At 40.4% G+C, this 16,860-nt stretch overlaps 1 protein-coding gene across 6 annotated transcripts in view; it reads left to right on the top strand.

The window, feature by feature from the left end:
* LOC101488046 (calcium-activated potassium channel subunit alpha-1a) overlaps positions 1-16,860 on the top strand; it is a 101,534-nt gene that overhangs the window by 4,469 nt on the left and 80,205 nt on the right. For all 6 annotated transcript variants that reach the window (XM_076887557.1, XM_076887560.1, XM_076887559.1 and 3 more), the window contains exon 3: positions 11,224-11,367. In XM_076887557.1, coding sequence (XP_076743672.1) covers positions 11,224-11,367 — 144 coding nt within the window. The remainder of the gene's footprint in view (positions 1-11,223; positions 11,368-16,860) is intronic.

The raw sequence follows: 16,860 nt of genomic DNA, 5'->3' as shown, positions 1-16,860 counted from the left end.
AGACGGGTGACCTGTCCAAGATGGCCTTTGGACTTGTGACAAGTAGAATATTTTAAAATTGTTCCACGTGTCTCTTATCATTGAGCTCAAATGTTGCAATTTTGCTGTATGTTTTGCAGCTGTTGGTGACAATATTTGCGGAGTTTGTTGAGGTGGAAATGTCAAACAGCAGCCTTGGGCTTCAGGGGTTCAGTGTGATTTTAATACTTAATGCTTGCAGGCTACAGAAGGACACTGAACATCAGCATGCTGGTGCTGTCCTTGCATTAAATCTGAAGTACCTACAGCTGGGTTTTATCTGTTATTAAAATTTGATTACATTTAAATGCATGTTGTCTTGTTAGCAATAGTCCTTTTCAATCTTTAACGTACCTAATTTGTGATGTTTTATTGGCTAAAAAGGATTTAAAGGATTGTTGTTCTTCTTACCGCCTCTCTTACGCAGGCAGTTCAACATGACACCTTAGATGTGTCAGGCATGGAAGGGTGTGGTTGCGGGGGTGTTGAGTGGAGGACTCAGGTAAAGAGTCGTGCTCATGGTGCGTTCAAGTGCTGTCTGAAACATTGTAATTATCAGCTGAGGGCTCGTGATCAAACAGTAGCAATTACAAGTCAGTAAGTCGGAACAGCTGAGTGGCAATTTTCTGTTGTCATCTTCACACACAAAGACATAAAGACTTGCATATGCACACACAAAAAGCTAGATAGTCAGCCAGGCAATACAACACAGTATCAATATCAGGGTTCATAAATTACTTTGAAAATAATCAGTTTTTGCTCTCTGTCGCTGAATCATAACTTTGTTTTCTGCAGCAGGATTTGGTTGGTGTCCATTTCACTTTTTCCTTGGCTAAGAACTCTTGGGCACATCTCGCACATCCCAGTAATAAGAAGTAGCACCTAATGGCAGCATAATTTAACAACTAGACCCTAAATCCTCTGACAATGTCCTCTGCAATTTAGCCTGTCGGTCTCGTTTTTAACTAAAGGAAATGTATTCATTCAAATGTCTGTTTAATTGGCCGTGTAATTAGTTGGTTAAGTATAAGCTTGCTCACATTGCATAATATAAGCAGCAAGGTGGAGCTTGGCTGTCACTGCACCATCTGGGATCCAACAGGTCTCAGATGAACACTGTTGTTAAACATCTCAACTGTCCCGTAGCCTGCTGGCTTTTTTCTGTTCACAAAGACAGTAGAAGGTGTTTGGTTTCCACACATGTTATTTTTGCATATCAAATTTAAAGCTAGCATTCTGATCTTAAGTATTATCTTAATCATTTGAACTAAATGTCCTTGCTACATTTCAGTGCATCTTTATCCATTTTAAATACTGCAGTTTCTGTTAAATAACAAATGCATTCAAAGTCCTGTTTTAGCCTGTAACTCCTGGACAAATTTCCTCACACTTTGTATATACAATCATGTAGAAAATAAATACAAATTGAGTCCAAAATACTTTACACTGTGTAAAAATCTAAATAAAAACAGAATGCAATGATTTGAAATTCTCAAACTCTGTTATAACCTTGCTCAAAACCATAATGTGGAGTTGAGACTGACACCAGAGTTTTTAGAAAGATTCATTTTATTTTAAATTACAAGTTTATCTCAGTTGTAGACAATTGACACTTTAGACTCTTGCACTGCTCTGTAGGTTGGGTAGAGGTTGCAAAAAGCTGTAACACGACCCCAGTTTCCTCCAGGGGCCTTAAAATACTAAAAAATGTCAGTCAGTCGTCTTCCAGACCTGAAAGATCAATGCTGAAAGGACATGTGTGGCTGGCAACAGGAACAAGTATGTGTCTGACCAGTGCCCATCACATGCTTTCGCATAAGTAGACTTCGCTAAACATACATGAATGCCCTTACAAGAGGATCATACAAGTTGTCAAATTGAACGAACACACACACACACACACACACACACACACACACACACACACACACACACACACACACACACACACACACACACAGAAGAATTAGTCCACACACAAACCAAAGTAGGAACCAATAATCCCAACCAAAAGTGATCTGTTGTCTCCACAGCACAAATGGTTACATGCAACCTGTTCCTATACAACACATTACTATATCCAAAAAAGTGAGTAAAGCAAGTGTACTGGTGACCAACCACAAATGGGGAATCATGCCCATGACACAATCTCAACAAATGTGGCTCAACCGGGCAGCAACATTCACAAGTGATCCACCAGAAGTGGGCCAATCTCTTTACAACACTAGAGGTCAAAGCACAAAACACTCATGTCATCATTAGGCATCCATAACCAAAGCTGAAGCTGAACACGACATGCCTGCGCAGCTAAATGCTTCCCAGTGGGCCATAACTAATAAAACTGCCTCAACCTTCTCACAAAATTTCCTACAAAAGTCAGTGTTACTGTTTTAACTTTGAGCAACTCTCAAGCAAATATACAATAATAAAACTGAAAACCCCAAACTAATTTCACCTAGCTAACCTTCAGTGGTGTACCAAGCGTAAAGGAACTTTAAACATAAAAATCATGAGCAGGCAGCAGACCAAAGATGCCATTCACTGCTGAACACTGAGGCTTAGCTCCACTCAGGACAACCATCAAACATAATAAACTAAGACAGCAAAGCAAAAATAAACACCTGCTTTAATAGAAGGGCAGTACAGCCACCTAGCTGAAACACACCTGCTAAAGAGTATTTGCTCAGTTCTAGTGAAATCCTAGAATCCTCAGTTCTAGTGAAAGTAAACCATCACTCATCTCACCAAAAACAACTAACAGAAACACACCTGTGTTTAGTCTCGCACGAAAACCCCATTTATGTTACCACCTGGCTCAAAAGCAGCAACATAGAGTGGAGACTGACAGTAGAGTCTGTAGAATTACCTAACTAGTTAGTTAGCTTAAAAAACAACCAAAAAAATGGTCGATAATTAAGCCTTGGCAACACCTACACTCTTGCCCTGCCACTGCAAGGTGGGTAGGGGTCACATAGGGGTGTAACACGATAGAACGAGAAATCAAAGGTTTAAACTGAGAAAATATACCACTTACATTTATACAATCGAAAGATTCAGAGAATCTGGATAAATGAACATTGGAAGCTCGTGATCTTTGGGATCTACGACAGCGTGGCTTTATTGCAGAAGAGTGCACTGAACTGGCCTGCCTGCACTCCAGACTTTTCAGCCACTCAAAATATTCGGAGCATCATGAAATGAAAAATGCAACAAAGAAGATCCAGGTCTGTTGATCAGGTAGAATCCTGTCAGACAAGATCGGGGGAAAAATCCATCATCTGCTCTCCTCAGCTCCCAGAACTTTTTTGAAATCAAAACTGCCATCAAATTCAAATGCAGCTTATATTTTTTCCTATATGGTCCATTTTCTCAGTTTAAACATTTGATATGGTTTCTATGTTATATTATGAATACAATTTGGGTTTATGGAATTTGTAACTTAGTAGTTTTTATTTGGATTTAACACAGCATCCCAACATTTCCAGAACTCATTTTCTAATTGTATTCATTGTGAGGAAGAACTTTGGTCTACACATAATCTTTCATTACCCCAACATATTTCAGGAAGGCTTTCTCTCTTGGTTCATTATTAACGTGATTTAAATGAATGTATGTCTAAATAATTTAGTCATTTTTTGGAGAAATCGTGTCCCCCACCACATGTTCTATTCTAGTTTAATACTCTCACTTTGAGAAATGATCATGGTGCATCCTGAGAATAGGCCAGCCGTTTTGATTAATGACGTTCGGCGTCAGGAAGACTAGATTTAGGTGAGATAGTGAAACCTAAATTTGGAGGCTCTGACTACTGATCAAAGTGACAAAGAGGAGCTGTGCTCTCTGAGCTGCTGTAATGACTGCATGTGCTTTTCTGCTGCTATTAAAAATGGATCTAAGCTATTTTCGTTACATTAAAGTGAAGTCTAGTGAACGATTGTTTTCACCCTCTGGTGTTTGGATAGCCATAACGCTTAAAATATTGCACTTAGAATAGTAAACGTGGCATGGACTGTACATGTTAACGCTTGCTGTATCTGGTTTTTTTTTCATGCAGGAAGGATTTAAATGTCAAAAACACTGCGCTTTAGTTTATCATTGACGGTATCTTCCTGTGTGTGACCTTAAGATAAAGTCACTCATCTGACCCTTTTAAAGAATAATTGGACAGTCATGAATCGCAACTCCATAATCTTTGAACTCTGCTTTTAGTGTCATGACGACGTGTTTTCAGCTTACATTTTTAGATTTGGTCATTAAACTGGTGGGGAATAGCAGCGTGATGCCAATTAAACCTACTTAACGGCTATCACTTTCCCCCACTGAAGCCTGCGCCACTTTATTCATTAAAGCAGAAAAGTGCGGTGTCAGAGAAATGCATTAAACGTTCACATAACTGTGCCATTATTCCAAACGGTTCTGGAAAGAAAACAAAAGTGATGCACCGTCCATCACTATTACTCACTTTCAGTACAGACACTTTGTTCCCCCTCAAAAAATTTGTATTGTATACAATGTGCTGTATATGAAAAGCATGATTTCAATGATATCACGCTCTTCTTCTTTTGGCTGCTCCTTTAAGGGGTCGCCTGCATCTTACTCTACCTGTTGCATCGTCTGCTGTGACACCAAACCTCTGCATGTCATCCTTCACTACATCCATGAGTCTCTGTAGTCTTCCTCTTTTCCTCCTGCCTGGCATCTTCACATTCACCATCCTTTGTCCAATATATCCAGTATCCCTTCCTCTGCACATGTCCAAAGGTCTCAGGCTTTCCTCTCTAACTTTGTCTCCAAACCGCATAACCTGAGCTGTCCCCCTGATGTACTCGTTTCTCTGATATACTCATTTCTAATCCTGTGACAAGCGATGAGGCAGGGTTAATCTTCTAAACCAAAATCCATGATACTTGAGTAGAGAGGTGAGTATGAAATGAGACAGGAATTCAAGACAAAAATTTAATTTCTCCTGGTGGAGAACAGAGCTCTCTGAGTGATTTTCTTGTTTTCCTTTTTCTATTTCTTTCCTTTTTTGTGCTTGTTTCAAATAAAAAAAGTTAGAAATAAGTATTTCCTTAAAATCTGAAAAATTGCAGGAGATCAGGAGACAAAGTTAAGCCTTTTTGCAAAGATTGGCCAGGAAAAAATGTAAACGGATAAAATTTGTAATCATCTGTGAAACTTTACACTTCCAGTTTATAAAGCAAGCTGCATTAGCCTCGTGGTTAAATCAAGAGAAGGTCACTGAGCTGCATAGGGACATTTCTTTCCTCAGCCTTGTTGGCTCAGTTGCAAAACCATTTTTACAGGCTGAGTGTTATTCTCCATAACAATATGCCGTTTTTGTGCAAAGAATTTTTCCTTTCATATACAGTTTATGGGAACACTCTGTGTAGATGTTTTAGTTGTTTTTATAGACAAATGACATGTTTAGACTTGGCCAATAAACGAGGCTCACGCTCTTAACGTTTAGTCAGACTGCCGTTAGCTTTGATGATAGCTTGCATTTGCTGTGTCACATTTATTTATGTGCAGAGCTGCATTAACTTTTTTGCCAAGATGTCATATTGATGATGGGAGAGTCAGACCGTTACGTAAAGCATTAAACTGCACATCGCAGTGGTTCACAATGGGATTAAGGTCTGGACTCTGCGGTGGCCAATCCATGTGTGAAAATGGTGTCTCATACTCCCTGGAGCGCTCTTTGACAATTTGAGCCCAAAAAATCCTGGCATTGTCATCTTGTAATATGCCTGTGCCATCAGAGAAGCAAAAGGCATTGATGGGAAACCTGATCATTTAGTATGTTCAGATAGACAGCTGACCTCCGTTTTGAGCACATAACATTGCTGAACATAGAGCTGACTGATTGAAGCAACCTCAGATCATAACACTGCCTCCACACGCTCGTAGGGTAGGCATTAGGCATGGGCGCATCACTTTATCTGGCTCTCTTTTTACCCTGATACGCCCATCACTCTGGAACATAGTAAATTTGGACCACACGACTTATTTTTCATTGCTACGAGTCCAGTTTTTATACTTACAATCAAGTTGAAGTGTTTCTTCTAATCCAGTTAGGCTCACTGATAAATGGTTTTCTGAAGGCTACACAGCTGTTTAGTCCACATTGCTTGTGAGATGATGGCTCACCACTATCGTTCCAGTATGTCGGCGAAGGTTCTCAGTCATCCAGGTCATCGAAGTCTAAGGAGCTTGGAAAAGAAAAGCGTCTGGACTTCTTTAAGTTTCCTTAAAGATGTTTCACCTCTCATCCAAGAGGCTTTTTCAGTTCTAAGAGCAATTGGTGGAGAGTCCCAGATTTTAAGCCCTATGGGAATGCCCCCAAGAGGGTCATGGACCCCCTATTGAGCCTCTACCTAATCACACAAGCCAAGGAACGGGTGTGGGTCATAATCAGCCAAGGTTTCAGGTAAACTCACTGAGCCCACTATCCTTCCAGGTTTTAATAATTAGCATATTGGAGAGTTCTAACCAAATTTTTAGCTTCAGAAGTCTCTTTAGTTGTTTTCTTTGCTTGATGCAGGCCAATAGTTCGACTCTTCTAAAAGGGAAGCCATTGGGTGACAGTGGGTTGTCTTCCAACATGGAATCATGCAGTGATTATCCAATGCAAAGTTCTTATCTCTTTGATTAGTTAAATCCAGGTAGTAACGTTTTTAGCCAGTAAGCATATGTTTCATATATTTACATACACTTACACTTAGATATACTTAAACATGACTGTTGCTAACTGGGAAGCTAGGATGCTGTTTTACAATATTAATGAGCTACTTGTACTATCAGTTGTTGTGGCTTGGAGGTAAAGTATCTGAAGATAAGTAAACTGTGTGGCAGACTAAAGTAATAGTTCCTTTAAATAACTACCATTTCTATAAATAATTCTTATTTCGCGCCACATTAAACTTTAGACTGTGATGTGACACATTGTGTTTCATACATCCTAGAGACTCATAGCTATTGTGACCCTTGGTAACCCTTGGTGCTTACAGCTTGCGTCCAATCAAAGTCAGCCTTTAACTCTGACGAAACCAATAAAATCTATACCTATTCCAGAGTTTTCATTTAAACTAATAAATCACAGGTTGCAGTCAGGGATACCTGGGTGTTTTAGCATTTCCTAGCCAAACAATTTAGACTACACCCCATTTTTCAGTTTACTGCCATGGCCTTAGATCTCCATAGCTTTGTTGCTTAACACTTTACTGTAACACTAATTGAAGAGGCTGCTGACTGACAAGTGAAACAGCTTTTTCTTTTCCCTTTCAGTCCCTTACCCAAGTCTTATCCACTCACCGTGATCTCCTTAAGGCGATTCAGAAGTGAGATTCAACTTAAATTCCCCTAAAGTCTCTGTATCAAGACCAATCTGATAAGATTTTTTTTTTAAATAAATTATGTAACCTTGGAAAGTGTTGGAAGCTTGGCTTACAATGCAAGACCCTGCTGCAGAAGCGCCTCTGTAAGAAACTGTCCACAGATAGAGCAGAATGAGACTCGGTATCTGTATGAAAACAGCTGATACCTGTTGGCTGAAATTTCTAAACTGGAGTTTCACAGAATTGGTTGCTGGCTGCATTAGCTGCTAAGTGAAGTGGACATGTTGTTGTGGCGTTATCAGGTTAGCTGCAGGGCTCTGGACAGGCTGCAGGAAGTCTAACATGGGCTGACGGCGGTTTAATGGCTGTGTACATGATCGAATTTCTTTGTTGAGCAAACTATTCAGTTACGATAAGAAGGTTGATTGAAATGTGTGGTCTGAATATAGGCAGAAATTATGTAAACTGTACACGTTAACAAAATTAATACACTGCAGATGTTTGAAGTATCAGTACTTGACTTTTTGGTTATTTTTTATGACTTAACTTGCTTGAGATTTATTTCTAGGGGCACTTGTGCTACTTATTTCTCCCTTTTCCTCAGTATCTCACAGTTACGTGGGCCCGATGACACCTCCTATACCAGGAACTATCACATAGGCTGTTTTCACTTCTTTAGTAGGTGTTCATAACAGAAAACAGTGATTTACTAATGAATTGCCATTTAAAATGAAAAAAAAAAGTATATTAAATGTTTATAGTGACTGTTTTTACAAAAATAAATGCTTTGTTACTTTGATGACAGCCACAGATTTCAATGTGAAGGACAGGGCCAGTTGTAGGGCTGCACGATTTTGCATAAAATGAGAATCACGATTTTTTTGGCTTAGAATTGAGATCACGATTCTCTCACGATTTTCCTTTCCAGTATAAATATTTATTGCACTTATTAACTGCACATCAACTTCGTAACAGTTGAGACTGAACATAAAAAACAATAAATAAACATAAAAACAACAAATGTCTCACGTTTTGTTGTTGCTGCAAAATGTTGTACTGCTTGAAATACGGAATTTCAAGCAGTACTCCACCGTTGCTCGACACTGCGTGTATAGAGCAGGTAGTGCAACAATAGAAAAATAGTTGCGGGACCGCACTGTGTAGCGTTTGTCTAGGGTGTTGATCATTTTCCTAAATCCCTCGTTTTGCAGTGTTTATGGGAGCCATATCTTTGGTCAGGTGATAAGTAATAGCCTCCGTAATTTCTTTGTGCCTGCGGGAGTTCGACGTGTATAGGGAAGCGCTGTATGAGGTTCCCGTTATTGATGTTTGGGTGGTTGACCGGGACGGATTTTCTCCTGTCACTTTCTCGTCATCCCTGAAGTGCTCTCCGTTGTTTTTTCCCTGCTAATTTTAGCATCACACGGCACAGCTTCTGTACCACGTGGTATAAGGCTCCGCCCTTGTCATTTGTTGAGCAGGAAGAGTGAGCGCTTGTTTTCATGCAGATTACGTCCCGGATCAAAATGCGGTACAATCGTAGTTGTTTGTTTGTTTGTTTGTTTGTTTGTTTGTTTTGTTTTTAAATCGTTGTCATTTGGAAATGAGATCGCACATAAGTATGAATCGAGATCGCGATTTTCTAACGATTAATCGTGCAGCCCTAGCCAGTTGTATCATCTCCTGCAAGAATTGCCTGCATACAGCCTGCGTTTAAGCTGAAGACCTCCAATTTATTCTGTTAAAGGATAAGTCAGGGTAACTCACTCTTTTACATTTTCAATCAATCCAAACAAAAGACAAATAACAAAGCCTAAATGATTCTTGATTAATATCCTACCCTCTCTGCGACACTGACTCACGATGACTGAATTCTAAGGATGTAAATCTTTAACGAGCATAATAAAGCGCAAGTTTTTAAAAAGGCCTCAGTAATTGCAGCTGGGGTTTTATCCCCAGGCAACATTACTCAAATTGAATTTACAGAATGGCTGTTTGGGACTATTTCCAATCGTTGATTAATATACATCCGTGCTCCGCTGAGTATTTATGGCAGCAGTGCAGTGGTGATCATAACGGTGGCGGGGTGTGCACCTACTTGTCGTGCGCCTCGTTTTCTGTGTTTCTGGACCACCAGTGAAGCTTGACGTCAGGAAGGTACACAGCATACTTGTTAATGGAATGAGCTCATTGTTAGTTTTGGTCTTTACTCGGGATTTGTGGCCAATTTAAAAAATGTCAGTGGATTTTATCCCCTGAAGAGACATGCCTCATCAGTACGCTGAGCAGGGACTTTGTGGTTTATTTTTAGTCAAATGCTTGAGTCATAAGGTGTGATTTGAAAACTCTTATTAAAAAAAAGGCCCTTAATGAGGTAGTCATTTGTTGATTTGAGAAGTGTGCAGCTCTAAGCTGATACATGTAGAGTATTAATGATTGGCTTTAACCATTTAATTACTTATTTTTATCCACATACCTCAAACCTAGAGACTCTGCTGCTCATAACAATACATTTTTTGTTCTCTTTTTCTCTTTTTAAGATTATGTGAATCTTAAATAATAGCAGACAGTTTCCACTTAATTAGTTTTTTAACTGTAATGTAAAAATGTCATGCCCATTTGCCCACAAGAACAATGAATAGTTAACTCTCCCCAACTCCCGTACATGCGCGGCATCAGCAAATTGTATTTGATGAGAACAGCTGAAGGGAACGGGCCTCAGAGAGTGCGATGTGTGACACCATTAAGGTGGAAGAGGAGTAGGATGTCATGAGGTAAAGAGTCTGAGCTGTGTTGGCCTCAGGGCTGTGGGGTGTTTCATCAGGGAGCATGGCTAACCTCTGCATCCTGTCTCGATTTCCTGCTCTGTGAATCATGCCAGTCCCAGCAGACAAACAGACAGATGGACAGGCAGGCAGAAAGACAGGCAGGCAGGCAGGCAGCCCACTCAGTGAAGCAGAAACACCAGGAGCTCAGTGGCTGCCATGGATACACTCCTGGAGTCTCTTTACTGCTGTCTGTGTATGTTTACTGTATGCATGTGTGCTTAGCTTTGTTCTGAAGGCCTCGCACCTTGTCCCTAGATTAGAAATGATGTATTTTACTTTTTGTAACCAAATTCTGTTAATAAATTTCAGGGCTCTGTAGGTGGTAAGAGTTAATGTTAACGTAATATCTAATGTTATCCTATTAATAATCAGTGTATATTGTAAAAACTTGCCATCACAACACACGATGCATTGGTGTGGTTTGGTTTCCATAGAGGCTTCTTCCTGTTAAAAATTAGTTTTTCCTTCCTACTGTTGCCAAGTGCTTGCTCCTGTGAGGTCATCTGATTGTTGGGGTTTTCTCTGTGCTTTTGTATTATTTATTTATTTATTTATTTATTTACAGATTTTACAGTTAATCTAATTAATGGCAGCAGCTAGAAATTGTATATCAAAGTTGGATGTAGCCTCCTGGTATTTTAAAGCCCAGCAGGATGTGACCCCTCTAGTTGCAAAAAGTTTGATTTTACAAGTGTAAGAAAAATAACTTCTCAGCTGATTTACTGGCTCTGTAAATCTAATCACTGGATTCTTTCTTCTCAACTCAAACAGCATAAGTTAATATGCAAATTATTGTCACAATTATTGTAAAATAAACAGCAGGGTATGCTTAAATGTGTGGCTACCTTATGAGCACGCAGTGTCCTTGGTTTTCCATTGACATATATGTGTTTTCTTTTCCTGATTGACACCCAAAAGAGTCCAAAGCTACACTTGTTATAGGTCAGAGCATTGACCTACAGGGCTCAAGGGCTCAATTACTGTATTGCAGCAATTGATAACCAATACTGGGGTTTGTTTTTGTCTTTTTATTTCTTCAGGAGGTCCATCGGATCACCACAGGCGATGGTATTAAACGCACAGACAAGGATGATGCCGCAGCCAGCGAGGTGGGCTGGATGACCTCGGTCAAAGATTGGGCCGGAGTCATGATATCTGCTCAGACGCTGACAGGAAGAGTCCTGGTAAGCTCATTCTCAGCCATCATCCTTTGTTCAGTTTTTGATTGACATCTTCAGCTACTTAGGCTTACACGTAGCAGGCCGCTGGTTAAGATGTCGGTGAGATGAAGCGTGACAGCCCATCATAATCATTCCCAGACTTACTGATGACAGCAATTCACTTGGTTGAGCTCCCTTGTAGTATTTTTGTCTTGTGAAAAACATTTGTTATTATAGGACAAGCCAGAGGAACCTGCGTCAGAGCAGGCACAAACTGGGCATGTGTGAATATTCCTTGCTTTTATTTTTGCTTGTCAAACCCATAAACGCATCATTGGGTGTATCTCCTGGTAGGTTTTCTCTCAGACAGTGAGGCTTACACATCCAAACAAAGCCTGGGCAACAAAGCAGAGAGATTTAAGGCATGTATTAAGGTCATACACCCCATAATAACCTCGGACAGCAGAGAGAAACAGATGCCAAAGAAAGGAAGGAGGGAGGGACATGTGCAGTTTTACAATAGCTTTTGGTCATGCAATGGTGCCTGGTGTGTCTGCTCACAGGGTTAGATGGAGAACACATCCCTTAAACACCTGTTATCATCTTGTGTACTGAACTATGTTGCCACACGATATCCAATCAGGGAAATTTTTGCTGTGGTGTTTTTTATAGGTTTATTCTTATTATTTCTCAACACTGTATAATGATTTGGCTGTAAATGTTCAGCATTTAAAGTACTGCGACTGTGGAGTGATGAAACGAGATGATATGAGTGGGAGCACTGTGCCAGAGCTTGACGCAGTGCTTCGGGCTTGATCCCACTTTCAACTACCTCCTTAAATGCGATGCAGCATCTCCAGTTGGCTCGACGTGTGGAGGTTGTTAATCTTGAACGCCGGGCGAGCTGTACACTAAACTGTTATGTGGAATATTAATGATCCGCCTAGTTCATATTTGTGGGCTAAAACTAAACTGCTGATCATGTTGGAAGGCTAAGAAGATGGAATACATCTTTATTTGGACACTTATCTGAAGTTGTTCACTTATTCACAAATATTTCAGTTGATTCAGAACACTTTGTCAAGTCTTTTTGTTTTAAAGTGTGCTTCAAATGTGTCGTGCTTACAAGAAAATGTTCCTTTAAATCTAAATAAAAATATAGACCCTGGATTTGAGTTGATGTACACGCCCATCAAGTGGCAACATCTGGAAAAAGATGCCAAATCAGAAGAACCCAAGAAAAACTACTTAGAATTGAGACTTGAGGCTGGGGCCACAAGCAAGTCATTCCTATAGACTCCCATGTTTAAATATACGGCTACAGCCTTGAAATTACCTCCCTCCCTTTTACAAATCACCTGTTTATAATTGTTTAAGACATAAATGTCTGCAATATTAGTGGTGTCAAAATGGGACTTCACGAACAAGTGGATGATGTCACGGTGGCTTTATCCCTCTTTTACATACAGTCTGTGTGAGTGTGTGACAGCTGATAAAATCACGTTTTTTTGCTCCCGGCTGGAGCAACAAGGGGCACATTTTGTTCATCTTCCGTCAAACATTATGAAACTCAAATTGTCCCCAGAGTGGACTGAGTGCAGAGACTAGTGGTGGTGTATGTTGACAGCAGCATTTTGCTAACAACATCTCCCCGTTCTCTGTTTCCTTGTTTTTCACTTTAAAACACCAACGCTTCCCTCTGCTTGCTTCTGTGTGTGTGTGTGTGTGTGTGTGTGTGTGTGTGTGTGTGTGTGTGTGTGCGCACAGCTCAAGTGCTCTGTCTCAATGATGGCTTGACACAACTGTTTAGCAAGTGCTCGTCTGTAACCATGGCAACTGCAGCTTACCTAAACAGGGCAGATGTGTGTTTTCTATTTCAGCCTTTTCAGGGAGCGCATTAAAGCTTATTTCCAGGCCATCTGAGAGCAGTTTTACTGGGGAGTAAGAGCAAGGAATAGCTTAAATAAAAGTGAGTGCTTCTGTGTATTTATTTGTCGTATAAAGATCCTACATTTACATGTATCTTGAGCTGCTATTTCCAGCTGTTTTCTATTTGCAGTCTTGTTTAATAAAAGCCAGCAAAGAGTAAATCCGCCAATTTTAAACTTGAACCTCTCCAAAAAAAATAAATAAATAAATAAATAAAAAAAATCTATTAGTGGTTGTGCATATGAATCCAAATGAACAATCCAGTTTGCTGTTCCTAATTAAACCTGACTACATTATTAAGTGTAAATGTGGCTGAAGTTGAAGTGGATAAATTGAGACAGTTGAGGCATGGATTATGCAAAAAAGAAGGCTCAGCTGCAGGATGCCTGCAGTGTTTTGCAATTTTAATTTAACTTTCTGAATCTCAGTTTAGCAGATTGATACCCGCTGCATGAAGATTCAGTTGCTCGTGCCGTATAGCTCTCCAAAGCCTTTTTACAAAATGTACAGAAGAAGAACTAAAAGACAAATAAGCAATCCAAAAAATTAAAAACATGGACATGAAAATACACAAACATGCGGACCACAAGTTAAAAGTTAAAAGACCAAAAAAATTGATCGCTGAATTATATTTGATAAGCCCAAGGCCAAAAAAATAAACACATAAATCATACATTTCAGTTGAGGGCTTCTGTTCAATTAGCTCTACAGTACAAACACAGAGTATGTCAGAGCACAAAGGTTACAAAGCTGGTTAATGTTTAAAGTACATGACAAGACATTTGGTTTTCTGAGTGACTGAGTTTGATGGTTGTGGCTTTTTTCCCTCACTATCTATAATTGGACATTTCAACTAAGGGGCCTTGACATCTGTAGCATGACACATTTTAGGTAAATGTAACAGATTACACAGAGGAGACGAGATCACTGTAGACTTAGCTGAATGTTTACCTCTGACTGTGACTGTTGAGTGACAGACAGGTGCAAGCTGCCCTGCGGAAGCTGAGGAAGCCCAGTGTTCATTTGCCCAACTGGCCTCAGCAGATTGTAAAAGATCAAACCTTGCCATTAGGGCTGTTTGATTAGCAGAGAGGACACTTCCTGGTGACCTTTAAGTCTGTAAAGTTTTTTCTGCAGGAGATCTAGTCTCTGATCTTTAAGCGCTTTAAGGTGAACTCTCTTGTTTAGTTTTCAAAATTCAGGTCAGCAAACATGTATGTAAAGCCGTGGGTTTCTTCTAGATTGGATCCCATCTGTCAGTTTATTTTTATTGGATTTTCCCTCACCATATCCATTTTTGCATCACACAAGACCACCCTCCCTATTCATGATAAATGTCATCACGTTGCTGCTTGCAAACGTCAAAACAAACGCCCCTCGGGGCCTGAACAGTTGGCTGCAGTTTATACTTATACCAAAGAAAACCCCAAAAAGGATAAAGAAGCAGGTTATGGATGTATTTCTTATTTGTATTTCCCTTGAGACTACAATTTTCAAGAAAGTTCAGATAGAAAGTATGCACCACAGCCAGGCCCAAGTTTGTGTATTCTGAAGGAAAATCTGATTTCTCTTAAATGACAGGACCCTGCTGAGTGACATTTAGCCCATGTGTGTTTGCCTCTAGAAGTCCACAGGGGGGGCTTGGATGTCACAAAGCTATTATTCTGGCCAGAGAAAGGTTTTCTATTATTGGACGCCCAAAAATGACCTCTGGTGCTTTTAAGTTTTCAATCTTTGCGCTTTAACCCCAGTCACAGGTTGAACAGAGTCGAAGGCATTTAAGTTAGACTTGAATGAATTCTCTGACTATAAAGTACTGCAGGTAAACACCAGCTGTTTTTGTTTATTTACAACTCCTTTTTTTGGAAAAGTTTCTTACATACAGTAGCTACAAGTCTCTGTTTGGCATGCCATATGTTGTTACAGTCCAATAAGCTGAGCTGCCGAGACATACCAACATTTGGCATGTGAGTACTACTGTACTTCTTGCACATTTAAAAAAAAAACCCAAAACACACACACAGACAAACCACACTCGACTCGTGCATTTTAAAACTCTTTAAACAGTCATTATTGGAAGTCCTCTTTGAGTTTAGCATATTTTTCGTTTTCGTGAGCATGCCTGTGCTCTGTTGACAAAGGGTGGAACTTGGTGAGCTAAGAGGTGAGGGGGAGAGACCGATGGGGGTAGTAGCTATACTCAAGTGTGCTGGCATAGACTGCGCAGTATGTAAAAGATTTCCATGGCTAAAAAGGGAAGCCAGTGTGAAAACTTCTTTCTGTCACCCAGCAGGGGGCAACCCCTTCGCAAAACACATCTGGTTAAAAGACTTTTCTAATGATATAATGGGCTCAGTCACTAGTTTCAGGTTTTATTCAATACAACATATTCATTTTGTAAATTACTGCTCCTATTAGTGTCAGTTACTGTCCACATTACTAATAAACCGAAGTATGGCTTTTGGTATGATTGGCAAGTAGCTAGCATATGTATGCGCAGTATCACTGGGTTCCTCAGTCAGCTCCACCCCTCTCGGATACCTAAGTTGTGGCTGGCAAGCGGAAGTGTATGATGGCCAATTTTTTCCCCATCTTAAACCTCTACAAGTTAAGCCGTGAGCAAAAGGTGCTAGCTTCAGCTAGGTCACTTCTAATTTTAACATCACCAGCTGTCAGACAAAAAGTTCTCACAATTTGGAGTCGTCTAGGTTTTCTGGGGTCAGCGTGTGTGTAGAGGAAGTCATATTGGGTGACAGGGTGAAAGAGTTATTTTCTGGCTCGACCGCTAGATTTGATATCGCAACCGCAAGGGGAGAAAGCAGCACTGAACGAAATTACAGGTGGGCCAGAAGGGCATTTTCATCAGGCGGACACTTACCTCCTCCTCCTCTGAGAGGGTCGTGAGCTGCAGCAATTGAGCCGCTACATGGAAAAGCTTTTTGTCTGATGGGAGTGAAAAAGGGGAAAGAGAGAGAGAGAGAAAGACTAAACACTTTCGTGTGGACTTGCTCTTTTCTCTCATTGCCGATTATGGTGCCGCTTCAGCAGAAATATTCAGAGTGCCTTTCAGAAGTCATGGGCGCGCTTATCCTTTACATGACTGAGAATTCATTGTTAGCGCTGATTTATTGTTACACATTTTCCACGGCTCAGCACGAAAGGAGTCAGCATTCACTCTTCGTGCCCTTTTCTTGACATTCCCAGTTGACTCTCGGCTTTAGGTTAGGATGTTGGTATCGTTGTATGTAACAGATATTCTTTCAACACGCCCATGGCCTTGTAGCAAAGACAGGACGCTGTTTGCCACCTGTGGACTCTGGTGCCAACGGGATCATGTGTGACTTTCACCGCACCCAGTACAACAGAGTGAACAACGTGGCAGCGTCACTCGGCTCTCTGCCCGTCTCTAAGCCTGCCGCTATTTTCGGGTGACAGCAGCTGCCAGGCCTGTTTTGTCAGGCCCCTACAGAAGGAAACAATGCCATGTGAGACTGAAGTTATTTTGTTTCATTCCTAGTTAAAACCAAGAACATCTTGGTAAGTCATTATTGTATATAAATGAAGTCAAACTAACACGCCACACTTTGC

Source organism: Maylandia zebra, linkage group LG8 (assembly GCF_041146795.1).
Source record: "Maylandia zebra isolate NMK-2024a linkage group LG8, Mzebra_GT3a, whole genome shotgun sequence".
In the NCBI taxonomy this organism is placed as follows: domain Eukaryota; kingdom Metazoa; phylum Chordata; class Actinopteri; order Cichliformes; family Cichlidae; genus Maylandia; species Maylandia zebra.
Note: the sequence above shows the minus strand (reverse complement) of the source record. Positions and strands in the feature narration are given on the sequence as shown.